The sequence below is a fragment of the Balaenoptera ricei genome, chromosome 8, assembly GCF_028023285.1.
Source record: "Balaenoptera ricei isolate mBalRic1 chromosome 8, mBalRic1.hap2, whole genome shotgun sequence".
NCBI lineage: Eukaryota > Metazoa > Chordata > Mammalia > Artiodactyla > Balaenopteridae > Balaenoptera > Balaenoptera ricei.
Window position 1 is genome coordinate 32,223,560 of NC_082646.1, and position 20,913 is coordinate 32,244,472.

Below are 20,913 nucleotides of genomic sequence, written 5' to 3' on the forward strand. Positions count from 1 at the left end.
GGTCACTAACAGCCCTGCCTGCAGCACTGCAGTGATCATTTGAGTAGAATGTGATATATTGCCTTTACTAATTGCCTTGTCCTTGTTAACTAATTCTCAGTTCATATTGGGGGCCTTATGGTCAATACAATTAAAATTATTTTTTCTCTTTTTATGGTAGTGAGATGCTATTGCCATACTGGCAGTACATGGGTATCAAACTTTCTTTGCTACTGTTCGACACTACCACTGGCAGCACTTCTGTTTAATTATTGTGGTAGCTAATGACAATGGTTTCTGAAATAACAGAGCGCTGATTTTTCATTGCTGGATCACCCTGTACTGGCTCTTCCTTTCTCTGGCTGTAATCTGTAGACCGTTTCAGTGCTCATTAGTACCTTTTAAGGCCTGAGGAAATAACAAGGGCAAATTCAACTTGTGTTCATTTTGTCTGGCTAGCAGCCTGTTTTCAGTCTAAAAACGCTTCGGGGGTGAGGGTGATGATTATTGGTGGTGAATTAGAAGGATATATGGTTTATCCACCCCTGTGAGCTAGCTCCCCCTAATATCAACACTGAAAGTTACAGATAGAGCCTAGAGTTGGCAGAATGCCTGGTGTGATCCTCTCCCCCATGTTTCTCACCAGGGGTGGGCACTGCTGGAGATTTGCGAGGGAGAGCCATTTGTCTTACAGAATTATTCCATACACTAAAGGACTTAGAGCACCCCGGACCTGGTGTTCTAAATGTCACTGGTTGCCAGGAGAGCCCGAAGTACCCCACACCTTTGTGGGTGCCTCCAAGCGGTACTCATCCACATCTTGTCACTTATGAGCAAACTGAGGCCCAGAGAGGTTTGGTGTCTTGCATAAAAGGTGCATGTCCAGTAAGTGGCAAAATTGGTGCTAGAATCAAAATGCCCACTTTCCTTATCCAGTTTTCCTGCTAAGGAACTCTCTCATGCTATAAAATGACTATTTCACATGCTCTCCCTACTTCTCAATCCTTTGACACTTCCTACCTTCATCTCACCATTAACTGGGGCCCTTGCTTCTTAATTCACCCTGAAAATAGAAGATAGAGGAGAACTGGCTTATCTTCACACCCTCAAATCTGCCCGCCTGCCTGTCTTTACACCTGTATGTTCTGCCCGCCTTCCCATCACAAGCTTTTGCTCGTAAGACTCAATTCCTCCCTTGTACTCAAGGACTGTACTCCTTGAGTTATCCTTGTTCTCTCTTGCTTCCTCAGTTTTTCTCTCCTACTGGATTATTCTCAACATATAGACTCAGTTACCTTTCGTAGGAAAAGAAATGCTCTCATGGCCCCTTCATCTACTAGGGTGTTTCTTTGCTTCCCTGAAAGAATTCTTCCCTAAGAGAACTGGCAGTACTTGCTCTCCCCACCTCCTCTGGTCCAATGGACTCGTCAAGCTCCTCAGACTAAGCTTTCTTTACCCACCACACCCACAAAGTCACTCTTGTTACCAGCGCCCTCCACCTTGCCACATCCATCCATGAATTCTCAGCCCTCTTCCTAACCTCCCAGCAGTACTGGACACAGTGACCACACTGTTCTTCAGGAAACAGTTTCTTCATTTGGCTTCTTAGATGTGATTTTCTTTATTTTTCTCCTACCTCTCTTACTTTTTCTTAGGCCTCTTTGCTGCTTCCACCTCCTTGGCTCAGCCCGTAGTTACTGGGCTTATCAAGGGCCCAGTCCTCAGCTCTTCTGTTTTTAACAAAGCAACCAGAGAAGGGCTTAAAAAATAAACCAAATGTCTTCCGTTGCTTAAAAGCCCTTACGTGGCTTCCCATAACACCTAGAATGAAATCCAAACCCTTTACTTAGACTGCAAGGCCTTGCATATCTAACCCCTTCTAGATTACTCCCTTATTCCACCCTAACCACTGACCTCCTTGCTCTTCCTTGATACTCCTAGTTTACTTCTGCCTTAGGACCTTTGCATTCCTTCTTCTGAAATGCTCTCTGCCCAGATCTTCTAAGAGTTCCTCTCCCTCACCACCCAGGTTTCTCCTCAAATACCATCTCCTTGGAAAGACCTTCCCTGACTATTTTATCTAAAGTAGAATCCTCTCCTCTTTCATTGCTCTCTATTCCTTTATGGCACTTTATTCTTATTCGTAGAATGTATCTCTACTAGACATTATATATATTTTATTTACTGTTATTGAGAGGTAATATGGTAGACTGATTAAATATTATACATAGATTCTGGATCCCAAATTCCTAGATGCAGACACTAACTCTGTGACCTTGGACAACTTCCTTAACCTGTCTTTTCCTCTGAGTCCTAACCTTTAAAATGGAGATATTGTTTAGTACTTACATATTGTTACAAAGATAAAATGAGTTAAAACTCATGCTTAACAAAAATGAGTCACCTAGTGCTATGTAAATGATAGGTATTATCGTTATTTTTTATTATTGTTTGAAACTTCCATTGGAAAATAAGCTTCAAGAGGACAACTACTTTGTCATTCTTGTGTACCACTATTTTTCTAACTCCTGAAGCAGTGACAGTACCTGGTGCATTGTTGGCTCTCGATATCTAGTTACTGAATGAACAAATGAATAACTTGCAGCTAGTTGGACTTAGGTCTCAGCATACTCTCAAATCAGATTTGTATGATCTGAAAACAAGGTAGCTTTGAGAATGGCCTATATCAGTAGCAAAGGATGGTCTTTCCAGAGCTATAAGTGACTTAGAATACTTGTAAAATAAAACACCCACGTCTGCCTAGCTATCAGTTAAGGTTTTGGTGACCTTCCATTTAGGCTGGTTTCCATTTACATGGACACCATAGGGAGAACAAGAAGGTATAAAATGTTTGAGGTGAACTAGGAGACAGAAGAGTGAGTGATACATTAAAAGTATGAGCTTTGCTCATTCAAGGAAGAAGGTAGAAGAAAAATAAATGAATGACAGAATAAGAATCAGAATTCTTATTCTTATCAGAATAAGAATAAAGAATTAGCTTTACCTATTTGCTCCTATATTATTTTAAATGTTCTCGGGCAATCTGTCACTTAATATTTTCTATTTAGAGTTGTATTTTTCTTTCTACCTAGTTGACCAAATTCCTCTGGGTCAGTAAGTTACCCTCAAGATGAAGACAGGGTCTCCTAGAAATTGAACTGTTGAATGCCTGTGCTTTTTAAAATACAACTAAATCTCATTCAGAAAATGTTCCTTTAAGAGAAATACTCCCAGATTTTCATTGATGAGACATTACATATGGAGTCCAGGAATCTGTAGTCCACTCAGAAATGTGTGCTAAATTTGTTCACTTGTATCTTGGTAGACTGAAATAACTCAGTGCTTCTTAGGCACTATCAAAACTATAGCAGATTTACCTTGGCTGTGCACTAGAAGCCTTGCGGCCAACTATAAACGAACATAATGAGCATAATGCATTTAATCTGACCCCCTCACCTGTTCTTCATGGCATCTCAAAGGATACTGATCACTAACCTATTCTCTGAACTTCCTGTAGGACTTAAACCCATTCATTTGGTTGGCTGCCAAGTTTTTTAGACCTCACAAAACTATGGAAAGTTATAGTGCAAATGGAAATTTGAAACTTCCACATGTGCCTTTACAGCACTTAACTACAACCTGAAATAATGTTTAGAATGTTTTTCAAAAGGAGAAAGCATTTAATAGCGTATAGTCACCGTTCTTTGGAGATTTTGCTAAATCACTTTTTAAAAATTAATTAACCTGAATCACTGAGAATAGTTGAATAACATGGAAAGGTTTTTGCATTTTTCGTAAAACTTAAACAGATTTTTTAGTTATTGTACACTTAGAGAAAAAAGAGCAAACACTGTTTTAGTTTCTTGTATTAATGAAGACACTTTCAGACCAGACACTTAAGAATTATTATGAAATGAGGTTCTGACAGTAGAAGCCTTGCCATATGGGCACATAAACTCCTATAGCTTATGGAATATCAATGAGATTGTTTTCTCTCAGTTACTGCTTTGGAGACCAAGTGATGGCAGTTGGCAGTTTTTGAACAGAGAATATCTTTGTTTCTGTTTTACTCTAACTGCCCATCTGTTGCTTTAACTTTATGCAATTATTTCTGACAGAATGAAGCTTAAAATGCTGGTTCCAGTATATTTATGTAAATTTGTTCTTAATATTATTCATTTCTAAATTCATGATAATATGGGCTAGAAGGGAAGTTATTAAACATTGAAGTTATTAAACAACTGAATCAGTTCAACTGATAAAAGTTGCCTTCTGTATGTTTCTGATGTTCCATTGATGCCATTAACTTCTCTGTGCTACCCTCCCTCAATTCTACAAAAGCTACCCTCATCACAGGTTGTATTGTCCTTCTGGTGGCAAAGGTAGAGGTCTCACTTTGCCATTTTGCTTTTCTTCAAATTATTTGGTACACAGGATGTTAGTGGATAGCCTATTTTTCCTTAAAACCTTCTCAGACCTCTGCTTCCATGGCAACATCATAATCTGGTCATATCTTCCTCTTCTTACTTCCTAGTCCCCCAACACTGTACAGCTTCCTACCGAAGAATACTGGACCCTCCATATTTCATCCACTCCTCAGCCAGATACTCAGCAAAGCTTCTTCTTCTAGGCATCATCTGCAGGTTATAAGCACAACTCTTTATCAAAAACTTGCTTGTCTTTTACTGCTCCCCATTGTGCAGACCTACCTTACATCCCGTTCATTGAATCTTGACAGTTTAAAATAAACATGAAGGTAACATCATTATTTATTTGTGTTTCTTTCTGAAGTTTTTTCTGCTCTTTTGTTCAAATATTCCCTTAAAAACTCAAAACCTAGGATTTACTTTGGAACTTAGATTTAGACTATCACTATCCTTACTCTAAGTGTAAAAAGTAGTATAGTTTTGTTCTATCAGTGCTTTTTCATGATAACCTAAATTCATAGATAATTTAAACATTTATTTTGATTATCTCATGCCTCCATATTCTGATGTGAATTTCTACTCATTTTATTTTTTTAGTTGCAAGGAGTATTGAAAATTAAAGAAGTTTCATGGACTTCAGTTAGAAAGAAATCATGAGTTCTTTTTCATTAAATTCTTTTAATATTTCTTTTTAAAATGTGATTTTCATATAATTTTTAAATGATTAACTTTCCAGTCCAGAAATATTTGATGAATGAGTTTAAATAAGGTTATTTCTCCTATACAAAATAGATTAGGAAATTCTACTTTGATCATTTGGACATATATTAATAACATGGAACATTGGTCATTCAGGCCTATTAAAAGTGCAGCGTGTTTGGAGGTGCCCACAGCATGCTCATGTGCTTGAAATGAAAACTCTACTTCCAACACTTATAGGCTAACCAACTTTTCTGGTTTGCCTGAGACTGAGGGAGTTGCCAGCATGCTGAGCTATCAGTTTTAAAACGAAGACAGTCCCAGATAAACTGGGGTGATTTGGCTACTGCAAGTACTAGTTAAATTGCTCTTAGTGTGGAACAATTGGCAGCTTTACCAGATTAGAAGCATGTTAAGGGTTTGTTTCTTGAATCACTTACACTTAAATCTATGCATATAAATATTAGCCATGCAGTTAACCCAAACCTATTTATTCTAATTATACAAAGATAATCTTACTGTCTAGATATGATTTAGTTTTACCTTACGTACTTTAATATAAAAACTGAGTTAAATTAAAAGCCACACCTTTTCTATGTCAGTTTATTAATAACAATGGAACTTTGTCTATTATATTCATTCAAATCTGTATTTATTAAGCAGATACTGTTTGCCTCACATAAAATACTAAAAATTAAAGCTATAATTATGAACAAGGTTATAACCCCAGCACTTATTAGATTTTTGTTCGTAATTTTGTGCCCCATTCTAGGTGTTCTAAATGCCCAAACATTTATTTAATTGCCTTCTGGTTGGTATCTCACCGTCCATGAGATCCCCTGTTCTTTTATTCCCTGGAGTTTAAGTATGTGACAAATGTTGCACCAAATTAACTCGTCTCTGGGTGTTAATTTATTCTGCTTGTGTTGCTGGTTGTTCATCAACTGTATAAGCCCCCAGTCTTTTTGAGAGAAGTATTTGTGTACAGTGGCTGAACCATGCTCCAAGATTAAGCCCATCATAGGAAGCTAGTCGAGCACGGTGCCACTGTGGGTCAAGGCAGAAACAGACCACACACTTCACCTTCAAGTTTAACCTGAGAATCAGCTGTATGCTAACTCTGGTTGTGTTAGTTGGGTCATCTCAAAGGGACTCTAAATGATTCATCTTTGAGGCGGTGACAGATTCTCCTATATGCCTGGCTGCATCTCAGAGTACTAGTTGAGCAACATAAGACTCTTCCTGCATCAAGGAAATCCAGCCTCTAAAATGGTGCCTGACATACAGTAGGTGCTCAGTAAAATTTTGTCCAATAGGTCCTGCCCTGTTGTAGTTACCATCTCAAATGGGAAGCAGGCATTCATTCCCCTGAACTCATATAATGTATTTCATGATTCAGCACTGAATGAAATTTTATTTGTGAATTATTTACTTTGTATTTTTTCTAGTTCCTCTAACTGGACTTTTAAAAATTTTTAAAGGCTAAGACTATAACTTACATTTCCTTTGTCTCTTTGAATGACATAGGTCAATGACAAGACTCTTGAAAAAGTATATTGGATTTTTAGTGACATAAGTGAATGCAAAACACTGATACATTTTGGCCGATAAACTAATTGAATCCCTAAACAGGACATGAGTTTGGAAGGGAGAATAGGTGAATTAATGTAATTTTAAATTAATTTTTCTCTTCATCTCAAGGGGTCCTTGTAAATGAAGTGCCGTTAGAGTAAGATTTTAGAGTGGTGATTGATGTTGTAGGGTAAGAATTTGATGGATTTAAGTGATTATTTTACCTAGAATATGCTTGTGTTGGTAGTTGTCGTCTATTTTATTTGGACGCAGCAGCAATATGTCAACAACACGAAAACATACACTTCACTCTAATCTGGAGCACAATCCATGTTGCCTCCTATGGACTTTAACATAGGAGGAAATTACCTTGTGATTTTTCTAATGATGTTCTTAAAATAAACCTTACTCATTAGAATATAGAAAAGCTGGATTCATAGAAGTCTTTCTCCAAAGGAGGAAAAGGAGGAGGAGGGGGATAAGGAAGAAGCAGCAGCAGCAGCAATCATCAAAACATTCAGGGCAGTAATAAGAGACAAAACAGCCCCAGGTGTGCCCATCTCGATAGGATTGCCTGTTAAGTATACAAAGGGCAGCAGGACCTTGAACCCCATTTTTCTGATAACAGACCCTTAGAAGTTCTGAGATTCTAAAGGATGGACCCAAATATGCAAATAAGCTGGGGTTCAAAAGCAAGTTTGACTCAGGCCCTAATGTGAAAATATTTTTATTTTTAGATAACTGGCCAATGATGGATGAAGTATTATGGAAATGTAGCCAATCCTCAATCTCAGCCCAGTCCCTACCTACTTTATGAAACTGTACTTAAACCAAGAGATAATTAGTTAAAAGCAACTCAGATTTCTGTGGGGGTTTTCTTCCCCTCTTCCTCCTTTACTTCTCTTTACCTTTGTCCCTCTTCTTTGGTTTTCCAGGCTCTTGTTTATCTCAAAGAATAACTATAAATGTTAGCGTTGATTAATATGTTCATCAGCAGTTTCCTGGTGTGAATCCCAGATGACTCTCATCATTTACTCAAGTGTTTCTTTATGAAATGTTGGATGTCAGCAAATGACCCTCTGAAAGAAGTACAACATTTTCTTAAAAAAAGCAACATTTAATACCCGCAGTGAAGATGAAGTCATACATGCAGATATCCATTTGCCTTTTTCTCTTGGGGGAGTGGATTTTCTTCTAGAAGCAAGAGAAATTTTATGAGCTGGTATTTTAAGAAAGAAGTTAGGATTATATATATGCTCTATTAATCTCAGATATTATCAGTCTTCCAGTTTAACTGTGGCAGAATGCATTGCTATAATCTTCAAATGAATGCTTATTAACAAAGTGATTTTCTTTTAGGTAAGATGGGTATTTCAGTGGACATTGGTGAAAGCAAAGGCTTGATGGAATTTTAAAATGGCTTGTTATTTTAAACAGGTTATGTCTATTTCATCATGTGGTCTACTTTATCATGATTTCTAATGGGAATAAAGAAAATGAAGAACTGTTCATCATTTTTCAGGTAGTAAATTCCCAAGAGTAGATACTTGTAAGTTGTATATTAGCAACCTGAGCTTTAGGAGGAGAGTATGGTTCGTTGTTTGTTTTTTCTAGCATCAGTGATGGTCATTTTAGACATATTGAAAGTACATTTTACTGGCTTGCTTATTTATTTTAAAAATAACTCCCCAATTAAAATTTATTCCTTCATTTGCACTAACATAGTACTGATTACATGTCTACCTTGTTTGTTCTTAGTTGATCACAAGACTGTCTCCTACCTCTACACAAAGGTGTAATCACCTTGAGGTCTAGAACTCTACCTTATTCATTTTCATGCTTATAAAAACCTGGCTCAGTGCTTGTTTCATGGATGTTCAGTAAATAATTGCTGAGTGTATTCTGATTACTGCTGCTCTGTTTCCATTTGTACTGGTAGTGTTTTGGTAGTCTTCATAAAATGAAACTTTGAAACAGTTTTGTGCCAGTATCTAGAATTAAAATGAGTCATGTCAAGAAGGTTACATATTAGAAAGAACTTGGCATTTGAAATCAGAAAGACTTGAATCAGGCAATCTGGGAGGTCAGGGCCTTTCAAATTGTGGATCAGGAGACCTTGGGTACAGTTAGTGGGGCATGTCTGAAATATTTGTAAAATAATAAAATATAACATTTTAAAGAAATAGGCTAGGAAAGGATAAAACATTTCATATTACTTCAAGAATCTTTTTGTTTTAAAGATAGATGTTTGTGTGCTTTTGCCTGTGTGTGTGTGATGTAAAACTTGGCTACAATTTAAAATGCAGATTGTTGTCAAAAAAAGTTTAAAAAACAGTAAGCTTTGGATATTTGAATGTTTCATAATAGTTCTGAGGCTTGAATTTCTTATCTGTAAAACACAGTCAAATGATAACTCTTTTGAAGGTCTATTCTGAAGACTAATGGTACTAGTATATGTAAAACACTTTGCATAGTACCTGATTTACATAGGAGACATGCAAAAGATGCTGCCTTTTACTAAAACTAATCCATTTAAAAGTTAATTAAGATCTATTCAAGTGTACACTGGACTGAGTTAAGACTTTAAATCCATACAACTAATTTTCAAAATACTTTCTGATTTGAAAAACAATGATCTTAAAAAAATTAATCAGCAAGGACATTGCTTAATTAATTCACTCTGTTTATTGATTTTTCTTTGAGATCACTGCTTTTCAATTCAATAGAAGTATTTTTATTTACCAATCCATCTACTCAAGTAATATATTTAGAAGCTGGAATATATCCAAAGGAACATGACAGAAATTTTTAGGTGATTCCAAACTTCTCCAATGAGGAGCAGTTATAGAATCTGGTGAAAGCCTACAAAAGAGACTATTTCAGATGACATTGATTTCATATATTAAAAGGATTGTTGTGTGCCAAAGAAAGTAAGTGTGTTCTTGAAAAAAGGAAGAATGAAGACCAACTTTTTGGAAGTTATGGAATAATAGAGTTCAACTCAAAATAAGAAACAAAGAATTATACCTAAGTCTGGTCCTGAAACATCATAGCTACATTAGAAATGATGTTCGTCTGAGAAGGGCGAGTGAGTGTGGTGGGATTTGATATCATGCAAACTGTCTTTTTAGTTTAAAAATTTGGTGATTTTTTGATTGGCTTTTATGGGTTAGAAATCCTGATACACCATATACTGAACCTTTATGTTGAGCAGCCCCGTGTGACATATGCATATGAGATATGTTTTTTGCATAAATGGACCTGAAACTCAGTCCAGCAGAAAATACTGAGGAGTTTGCTAATTTTTATCCCTGCAGGAATCCATGCATTTATCAGGTCAGTTCCCATCTTTCACAGGCATTTAACTGTTTATCCCTGGCTTTACTCTGAATTTCTTCCTTCATTTTGTCAATTACTTTTGTCTTTAGTACTTAATTAGAAACAAAAGTAGAAAAGAAGTCTATCTATTTGTCATTTTTAGTTACTCTACTGGATGTAAGCCCTGGTACAAATGTAGACAAGGTTTGGGAAATGACATGAGCATAGGAACACCTATAAAGAAGAAGAATACTGGGAGGCGAACTGATGATGGCTGGAAGGGGAGAGGAGACTCTATAGAAAATGATGATTAGTCTTACCTAGAAGCCGACCAAGAAAGGGAGACCTACAGGGGAAGATTGTTTTTTTTTTTTTCTGTAGCCTTTGGAAAGGCTTTGGGTGGCTTTAGATCTTGTTGGGAAAACATAAAGGATATCCTCGTTCATAATGTAGTCTTAGTAGCTGAAAATGACTCTCCCCTCTGAAACAGTTTATAGATGAGAAATTGAGTTGTACTGTATGTAAGCTGATTTGCCTAATTAATATAGAGCTAAAATCAGAACATATATATTATTTGACTTTGAATCCTGTATTCTAATACTAGTCCTGATGGATTACTGCCCTGAAACATTTTCTCTGAGTCTGATGGCCCCAGGCAGCTGAACCTTGTCTCTCAGGGTTTTAGCTGTGGATTGTAATTACGTCGGGAATCTTCTATTTCCCACTATCAGTAGTAATGGAGAGTAGCTTTGTCAGAATGGACCATAGAGCTGAATGAGGCCTTAGAGATCTCATTCAGAAATTTTCAAATGTTATTTTAAAAGTGAAACCCTTTGTTCAAACAATATTTATGTAATAACAGCTTAATATATAAAACAGACCAGAAAGAGAATTAGAGGACCTAGACCACCGCCTGTCCCTACCTCCCACTCCCACCACAGTACAACCACGAGGCTCCCAATCTTCATGTTTCCAAGAAACATGACAATTAAAAAAAAAAAAGTCTATTTGATTGCCTTTCTTTTACAACCAGAGCTTCTTTGAATGCCGAAGAAAGAGTAAATTATTTTAGGACATCCTAGGAGAAAAATCCACTATCTCAAATATGGCAGAAACAGCCTTTAGGAATGGATTTCAGTGAGCATGACTCCACAGGAGTCCAGGGGAAGGGAAGATGTAAAACATGAGGAAATGGGCCCTGATGCTGCCCCAAACGGACATTTATATATATTAATCAACTCAAGAGTACAATTGACTAACCATTTCTAGTACCTTTCCTAAAGAAAACAAAGTCCGTGAAAATAAATGTATTTCTCTGAATATAAACACTTGTTAGTGCTGATTTAAAATAATTTTGTATAGGTGCATTGTAGCAGCTGCAGCAATGGCTTTTTCCAGGGAATTCTGCAAAATAGCAACAGGTTTGGACAAGCCATCCTATAGTTTCATAGAGCAGTGTCTCTAAAGAGGCTGGTTTTCCTTTCATGTATTATCTGGAAATCAGTTGGAGCCTCCAGAGCCTTCTTAGGATAAGGTTCAGTGATTTTTGGATACGGGAAATGGAGGGGCCAAGATCAAGTAATCACAATTTACGTAGTGACAGCTCTGAGAACTTAATCCCAAGGCCAGGTTTAGTGGTTACTGATGTTTTTAATGATTACATTGCCAGTGAGCTCATGTCTTATAATTTCCTGAGACCTGAGACTCCCTCATGTGATGGCATATTTATAACCTGTTTCAATGCTTTTTTTGTCCTGAATCCATGACTGAATGTTTAATAGTATCTGCTATTTCCTTGTCTGAAGACTCGTCTTGCCCAGTTTCACTTACCAACTTAGCACATGGAGGTAACTCTACCTCAGGAAGAAAGTAAGTCTGTGTGCCAGTCGTGCCAATCACCGGCACATTTTTCTTCAGGTCAATGGAACATTGATGTCTCTTGAGCATATCTAGCCCTAGAAGCATGTCCATGGGCTGCTCCTCAAGTATAGAGAAAGAGCATTGTAAGAAATCACCTTCGATTTGAATCTGAGCTAGGTGAACTCGGCCAATAATTCTCTGCGTGCCCACACCTTTAGCAATCCCAGCCCATCGTCGGTCCACCAGCCGTATGATATTACATCTCTCGGCACAAGCTTGGCTCATAATGGTCATTTGGGCACCCGAGTCAACAAAAGCCTTCAAAGGATGTCCATTCACTTTGCAGTTGATGTAGAGCACGGCCACTTGTCCAAAACTCTCTGGAACCTCTTCCATCGCTATATTCATGTTCTCCTCAATGTTCTGCTGCCGGATCTCTTCCTCTATTTTGGCCTGAGCTTCCAAATCGAACGGGTCGGCAGAATAGAGGCTAAGTCTCTCTTGCTCTCTCAGGGACCTTTCCCTTTGCTGCTCCATCAGGACCTGAGAAAAGGTTTCCGGGTTTCTGCTGAGCAGGGCTTCGGCCAAGGCAGGATTGCATTCCTTCAGCAGGGACAGATCGTGGGGGTTGGAGAGCAGCATGCTTCGGATCAGGGCGGGGCTGTCCAGCCCTTGAGCAGAGGTCATCTTCTTTCCAGAGTCCAGGCCGCGGGACTGCTGGGCCGACTGTGCCCGCTGGTGCTGGTGGTGCTGCCGGGAGCTGGATGTCCCAGGCACGGCTGTCCCGGTGAAATCGCTCTGAGGCAGGCTGGATGTCTGGCCCGGAGGCCGGGGCCCCACGTTCTCCTTCTGGAGTAAAACGACGACGTCGCCGTCTTTGAGGCCATAGGAGCCCAACGAACAGTGGTCGTCGGCAAGGAGTCGCTCCGTGTAGACAATCTGGATCTCCTCGGCGGGGATGCCGGACTCAAGCTCACAGAGGACACGGAAGTTGTGGAGCTCAAAGTCAGGGCTGACCTGGAGGGAGAAGGTGGCCTCGGAGAGGTCTCTCCGCACACAGTAGATAGTGAGCAGCATGGCATGAGCATGGGCCCGGGAAGGCCAGGTGGGCAGAGGGCATCGGGTTGCTCACTGGCTGATTGGAGCTGGTCTCTGTAGATGGCTCAGCTGCTCCTCACGACTTGGTGTCTTGTTTAAGGTTCATTCACCTCTCAAGGAGGTGCAGCTACTCACCGGTCTGCGTGACCGCCCGCCAGCCTCAGTGCCTGCTGCTTGGCCTTGTGGAACCTTGAGGGGACACGTGTGTTCTGAAGTCCATTTGTATGTGTGCTGCTTGGAACTTAGAATGCCTGTTCCCATAGAAACAAAGTCACTCGAGTCCCTTCGGTTCCAAGGCTAGCCCTTCAAAGCCTATTTAACCCATGGTCTGAAAAAGATTGTTTCAGCGTTTCCTAAACAACATATTAACATTTTGTTCTTTGAGAATTGTATTCTGTGTACTTTTACTTATCCCCCAAACAGTGAGTGCTTGTTTCCTACATGGGAAGTATCAGGCTATGTGCTTGGTATAAAAAAAGATACATCAGACTTGGTGCGTTCCCTTGAGGGTCTCACATTCTAGGGATAGACTGATGGTAAATGGGTAAATCACAGTACCGGAGGTAAGTACTTTGCAGACATGTTCAGCATGCTGAGGGATGTCTTTAGAGAGAGGAGACAGGTGGTTGTTGAAGGATGAGCATGTCCCATGTGGAAAGTGGTGAGAGTCACTCGAGACAAAAAGAATTGTATGTGTAAAGCAAGAATTCATGACAAGGCCTGTTATTTCCAGAGAAATGTGAGACATTAAATGTCTTAATAGGATAAATCTGTACATGAATTCGAATGGCAGGATATGAAGCTGGAAAAAATTCATTGGAGCCAAGTTATAAGGAGTCACATATGAGCCCAAGGAGTTTAAATATTATCAATAAGCAAGAATCCTCCCCTCCCCACCCTTCCCCCCCAGAGGGAGAGAAAAAAGAGAAAAGGAAGGAAATGGAAGAGATTTGAAGCAGGTCTTTGCGATGTTTATTTGTTTTATTTAATTGATTTAAGGAAGAGGTTTCTCACAACAAATGGAAGACATGCGATTTGGCAGGAGGGCCAGGTAGAGGCTTTCTCAACGGCTTAAAGAGGGAGCTCTTCCTAGAATACGAAAATGTAAGAGGCAGTGGAGAATTAAAGTGTTTCTTGAGTAGAATGGACAGGATATGTTTACCTGTTGGATCTGGGGAGCAGAATTGTGTGGAAAACACAGAGGGTCTCTAAAATAGGAGACTGGTTAGAAATAGGCCATTACCTTGAATGGATGAGTGAGAGGAACCTTGAGGAGACCAATCTGACATCTATTCTGTAGTAAAATGCATGGTGAATGCCACACTGGAGGCCAGATTTGCCTCACTCCCTGACCCTAGGGCACAGCCCTGCCCCATACCAGAGTGGAGGCTCAAAGGCAAGGGTAACGTGGTGCCTCAGGGCAAAAGGAAATTAGCTAGGAATCCTTGAGTGCCAGTTGTTTTTCTTTAGATTTCACAATGTGTTTTGCCCTGTAAAGAGGTCATGTTTTCCTAGCTTGGTCTTCCCAAGTGTATTTTCTTATGAACCAAAAGGTAGTCAACATCCTCTGCCTCATCCCCTCTCCTTATTTCAAGTCTTGTCAGAAGACCTGCACTATTACTTAGAGAAAGATGTTGCATCAGTCTAAAGAATTTAGGGGGGGGCGGGCAGGTGTCCCTGTTTCTCATGTGTTTGTCTCAGATGGAGGACTATATTTCACTCATTGCTCTAATTATCCTAATGTTTCGTACTCATATTCATTTATGTTTGGAATGTTGACTGAATGCCTACTGTGTGTGAAGCATGTGCAAAGATTTGGGGATGCACATGATAATGTTAAATACAGGCTGTGTTCTTAAAGGAGCGCAGTCTAAAATAGAGGACACATACACACACACACACACACACACACACACACACACACACAAATCGGGTGTTTAAAAAAGTACCATGGAATCTGGCAGAATGTGGGAGAAATTAATAATATACGCAGAACAAATGCAGAATATGGAGAGGACTGTTGGGCAGGGAAGGCTTCCTGAAAGAGTTGGACTTAGAAAGATGACAAGTCAGTCATGTGGGGGTGGGCTGTGGTGGAGGGCAAGGCTGAGAAGAAGACTGCCTGACTTAGAGCCTTTAACAGGAAAGGCAGCACTTCATGATAAGGAGGATTTTATAAAAATTTAAGGGAAAAAAAACTAGCATCATAATATTCTTGTAGAAAATTATGAATTATTTAGAACTATCTTTCACTATTTATAGAGATGGATGGCCCTTTGGCCCAACAATATTAAGTCAATAAATTTCTTCTGCAGTTCTTAGTGTCCTCATCAGACATCAGTAGTGGTTTCCTCTGAGTTTGGGAACAACTATAAGGTGAGACATGTTCATATGCAAATTACTCTGCTAAGGACCAGGTGAGAAGTTGGTAGGGCTTACATTCCACATTCCTTTCCCCCTACCCCAACCAGCTTCAGACAATGTTTCTTAAAATCTTAATAAGTTAGGGAGATAATACTAGGGTTTTTGTCTTTTTAAGCAGTGAATAAAATTATTTTTGTAGAATAAGGTTTTTTTTTTTTTGGCAAAGCAGGTATTCAGGATTCACATCAAAAGCAGCCAGCAACTTTTTTCATGTTACAATTGCCTTCATACTGAACATAATTAAGTTTTATTCATTATGTTTTATTATCTTGTTGTAATTCTTTACTTTTGGTGGCATTTTGCATTTATGTGCCTTTTACTATTTTACCCTTTACTGAGAACACACAGTGGAAAGCAAAGAGACTCAAGGTCTGGCCAATTAACTGTCATCATTCCATAGATCACAGGATGTCAGGATTGGCAGGGAGCCTTCGGATTCTGTGGTCCACTCAACCATCCAGATCTTAAACCTCTGTTGCAATTTGCAACAGAGGTTTAAGCCTGGAATCTGAAAAGATAAATACAGCCTCCTGGGGCTTTTTAGTACTTCATTTTGTATATTCTTTGATTTTTTCATTTTACTCAGTATTATTGGTGATTCAAATACCATATGTATAATTCTCTTACCTCAAAATTTTAATTAAAAACCTCTTTTAATTATGTAATAAATGGGGGATCATTGGGAGTATATAAAGATACTCCTAAATGTAAAATGTTCTTATACCTTAAATCCTTATTGCACAGACCACTTGGAAATGGGAGGTCTGAATTATCTAGGGGTACTAATCTGGGTTATTAGGTTATTGCAACTCTTTCTTTAGGAGTTTTTGTGAAGTATATAATCTTACTTTTCTTCCTTGGTAAGTACAATGTAGGAACATAATTGAATCTTTCTTTGATAAGTGAGACACCTGCAAGGTCTCAGGGCTATCACTCAGAAAATCAATTCTCATTGTATAGTCTAAATACCCATAAAATAGAAAAGATGACACTTATTTCATACTGGCCAAGTAAGTAACCCCAAAATTATTTTTTGAAGTAAATCCACAATAATACCTTTTATAATTTGCTTCTTTATAAAAACTTAATGCAGCAAAAATCCAGATAATTAATGGTTCCACTGAGTACAGTGAGTTGATGTTTAAAGTACCATCTCTTGCTTTACAGAGCAAAACAAATGTCTTTTATCTGAAAAAATAATATAACTACATGAATGTCATTATATAGTGTATACAATAATTAAACCACATTAAGCAAATATATTAGCTTGCTGTATTTTGATTTTTTCCTTTAAATACATGCCTGGTGTTACTTTAAAAATAAAGTGTAATTGAGACTTATTAAAACAGTTAAATCATCACTTGAGATTTTCAATGCCATTTAGGGAAAGATACAGAATTTTTAAAGCTGTATTCATAGGCTGAACAACTAAGTTTCCCACTGTATTCATAGGTTAAACAGCTAACTTTCCCGCTGTTTTTCTGTTTGCAATACAATACACTGTGCCAGAACTGCCACTAATGAATAACATTTATTTCTTCAGGTAGTTAATCATTTAATAGACATGTTAAAAATGCTCTGATGGAAGTTTAAGCTTTTTATTAGTTTGTTTGGAGGTTTCCCCTATTAAAATTTTAGTATTGCCCATTTTTGAAGCTTAAAGACCATGATAAGTCCTCTTAAATATATAAACATAAACATATGTAATTGAAGAAACTCATGAGACCTGAGAAATTAGTCTGCTGGGAACTCAGCTAGTGGTTTTTCTTTATTGTAAGAAAAATAAAGAATATGAACAGAAGACCCACACATGCCTGCACACGTGTGCACACACACACACATGCGTGGAGAGAGAGAGCAAGTGCACACTCAGGATATGTTTTCAATTACTTTGAGAATGCAATGAAGATGATGTCACTTTTCATCAGGGAGTATTTTTATCATGCCTTTATTTATTACTTTATTTTATAGATTATCATTTTAACAACTTATCATAAAAAGAGATGCATTTTAAGGTATACACTGCATATTGAAAGTAATATAATCTCTTGATAACTTTTAATGTTTTCAATATATATACTTTCCATGTCTAAATATACATGTGTGTGTATTTTCATTTTAAAGAAAGTTTGCTGCTATGATTTTGTACTTTATGGTCCCTTCCAATGTCTTAAGACTATGAAAAATATTCTGATCTATGGGATGCCCACCTTGTTTATTGAAGGTTTGAAGATTACTTATAATTTGTGAGGGAAACATTTATAGATTAAATAAATTTAGTGTAACAAATTAAAAACAGGATAAAAACAATTTATAACTTTGTGGGTTGATAATTACTTTTCTTAACTTTCAGTGTACCTTAGATAAGGAATGTATTTATTTTCCTATTCCTGCTGTGAGAGTAGCCATATAACACAAAATAGTAGCAGAAATGAAAATAGGGCCTTATGTTTCGAATTCAGCTGTGACTGAGGAAAATTATTCAAACCACTTTTTATCGTTTTCTTGTTTATAGTAACTTGTAATCAGCTCACCTCAAAAACACTGTCAACGATAGTTTAGAAATACCAGTGGGATCTATTTATAAGTTCAAATACACTTTAATAGTTCTATCAATAATTTACTTGTGGTTTCTATACTTTTCTGCTTTGTCCTTCCTGTGTACTTAGTCCTAGTGAGAAACCAGTGGAAGTGTCTTGGCTTGGTCCAATTAGTTATAAAAAAATATGTATTTGGAAAGTTACAGATTTGTTTAAGTAGTTAAGTTTTCTGCCACTTGGAGATGAGCTCAGAAACATGTTAATAATTTCTCATAGTAAATATTTAATGACCACTTCCTATGAGCAAATCAGTGGACGAGTAGGGGCTTTGAGGACAGAAAGATGAATAGGAGTCACTTTCCTCCAAAGAACAAGATATTTCCTAGGCCAGATAAGACTCAAGCACTTTGAATCATTTTATGTAACAGAAATTAGTAAGAGTCGTGATAGATGTATAAATAAAATGCTGTGCTTGCTCAGAGGAGATAGAGGTTACTTGTTTGGGTGAGGGGCGCAGGGAGTGAGTAGGACTATGCAGAAAGCTCACTGGTGAAAGTGCTACTGAGTTCAACCTGGAAGTATGATTTGGTCACAGCCATAGTTAAATTTTACCCCCTGGGTTTGGAGGAACAATCCTTTCCTTGATGTGTCATACCACACACTTGACTCCTTTCTCCTCTTACACACATACATTTTACTGTTCATTTTGTTTCCTTGTAGATGCCATCATCAAATGGATGCAGTAGAATAGTAGGGTTGGTACAGGGAAGGAATAATAGTCTGTCTAGCCTTCTCCCTGAACCCTAGCATTCACACAGGCACCCACACAGACAAACAGAATGAATGCCCATGTTTGTTTCTGTACAGAGCCTGGCTGGTTAAGCTAAGAGACAGTCTTTATCAGGAGGAAAAGCCTATGCAGTGCCTGGATTGAAATCTGCATAGGTCTTGTTCTCAGTTCACCTTCATCTGCTTTAGAGTTAGTGAAGATTCCTTCAGGACTGTGGCATTGCCTTGCCTATCAGTCTTAGATTGTTACTGTCTAGCCTGTGGAGATATTTTATTAGAAAATGTGTAGAGGCTGCATCAGGAATTTCCAAATGTCCTTGTAAGTGCTTTCAGTGTGAGTGTATGTAATTAGTGAATATTATACTTTAATTTTTAAAAAGGTGTTGATAATACTACACATGTATGGATAATACAGGGCAAAACGTTCTGAAAGTAACCGGTTTTTGCATTGTCCACATATATTCACTTCTGACACATGAGACATCTAACCCCAGGGCACAGAGTAATTAGCATGCAGTCCAAACAGGAAGGGTCTGAAGAGGCCTCCAGCCACCAGCCATGCCCCCAAAAAAGCCAGTAATGTGACAGGTCACTTCATTTATTGTGACACTTTGGGTCAGATAGAATGGATGTATGTTTCCTGATAGAAGAGAGGTATATTGAAAAGATCTCAAATAAATAAAGAAGCCCATTGTACCACAACAACATGGTCATTTGGATATTTTATGAATTATATGCATGATAGGTGATGTTTCTACAACTGTCTTATACAAGACAAAATTTCCAGGTTGTTTATGTAGCTTTCTCTATTCTAAACAGCAGCTGAGTTAATTGATCACCATGGTAATTAGCATGGCTAAAACCCATCTGTCTGTAGAATTTAATTGTATTCTAACCATGAAAATGAGAACGCCTGATAAACAAAAGCTTCAATTGAAAAAAAAAAAAAAATAGCAAACAAAAGAGAAATCAACTCACCTATTTTGCTCAGATAAATTAAACTTAGCAGCCTAGATACAAGGAGAATTCTTTCTTAGGCCATCTAAATGATATCAGGTGCAGAGAATTTTCCTTCTTATTATCAGAATGGTTTGGGAGTCTTAATGTCTCTGTAGGCTATCTCTCTATTCTGAGAGTCATGAAACTCCCAGGCTTGTCCTCTATTCCATTGTCATTTCCATTCCACTTATAAATATTCTGTTTCACTCAGCTCATAAAATGTGCTTAACTGCTGATATGCTTTTGTTTACTCATATATTGGTACAATATTTCAGTGCTGCTTATTCACAGAACATGAATAGTCTCTCTTTGGAGGCCTCCAAAGGACACGTACTAATCAGAGAAACCACATATCCTGGCTTTCAAAATAAGAGACCCAATTTCAGATGTTGAAGGGAAAGAAGATAGGATCATTGATTTTTTTTTTTTTTTTTCTTTACAAACTATAAATGAAATGGAACAGAAATGTCTTTGGCAACCCTAACAAAACTTATTGAGTTTTGAGTCTTATTTTTCTGTATCTCCTTATTTTTCTACTAAACAACCTAAATTACTATTAATCTTAAACAAAGACATGGTTTGATTTCACGTTCTTACTTCAGTGTGTTTCATCTAGAATGTAGAATTGTGGTGAGACCTTCATGCCTGTGACTAAGAGACACTAGACCAAATGTTAAGGATAACTCATAAATTACTGCTTCTACAACATAAAATATACTGGCATTAGATTGACATCAAAAAGTGGAGCCCCACTGAAGTCATGGTTTCTGCTACTAAGATTGTGCTCTCAGACTATGTCTTTAGAGAAAAATTTAAACCAAACAGGATCATCAACTCCTGAACTTGCAGTAAGCCAGCCTAAATTAAAAAACAGGGACAATTTAAGGTAGGAGGTATACTTTGTGTTTGTTGGGATGGATATGTAGCAAATTTATCTAGCAGTTAGCCTCAGGTCTCTACCTTCTCTTTTGTAGTCCTAGGTAGATCATTCCTTTCTGGTATTGAATTCTTCATCTAAAATAGCTAGGATCGGGGCTTCCCTGGTGGCGCAGTGGTTGACAATCTGCCTGCCAATGCAGGAGACATGGGTTTGAGCCCTGGTCTGGGAAGATCCCACATGCCACGGAGCAACTAGGCCCGTGAGCCACAATTACTGAGCCTGCACGTCTGGAGCCTGTTCTCTGCAACAAGAGAGGCCGTGATGATGA

The 20,913-nt window shown here is 38.1% G+C and overlaps 2 protein-coding genes across 3 annotated transcripts in view; one reads left to right on the top strand and one right to left on the bottom strand.

The window, feature by feature from the left end:
- PDGFD (platelet derived growth factor D) overlaps positions 1 to 20,913 on the top strand; it is a 228,057-nt gene that overhangs the window by 107,993 nt on the left and 99,151 nt on the right. The gene's annotated exons all lie outside the window — the stretch shown is intronic.
- On the bottom strand, positions 11,733 to 12,932 carry DDI1 (DNA damage inducible 1 homolog 1). Its single transcript, XM_059929359.1, has one exon. The coding sequence runs from the start codon at positions 12,930 to 12,932 to the stop codon at positions 11,733 to 11,735; it is 1,200 nt and encodes a 399-aa protein (XP_059785342.1).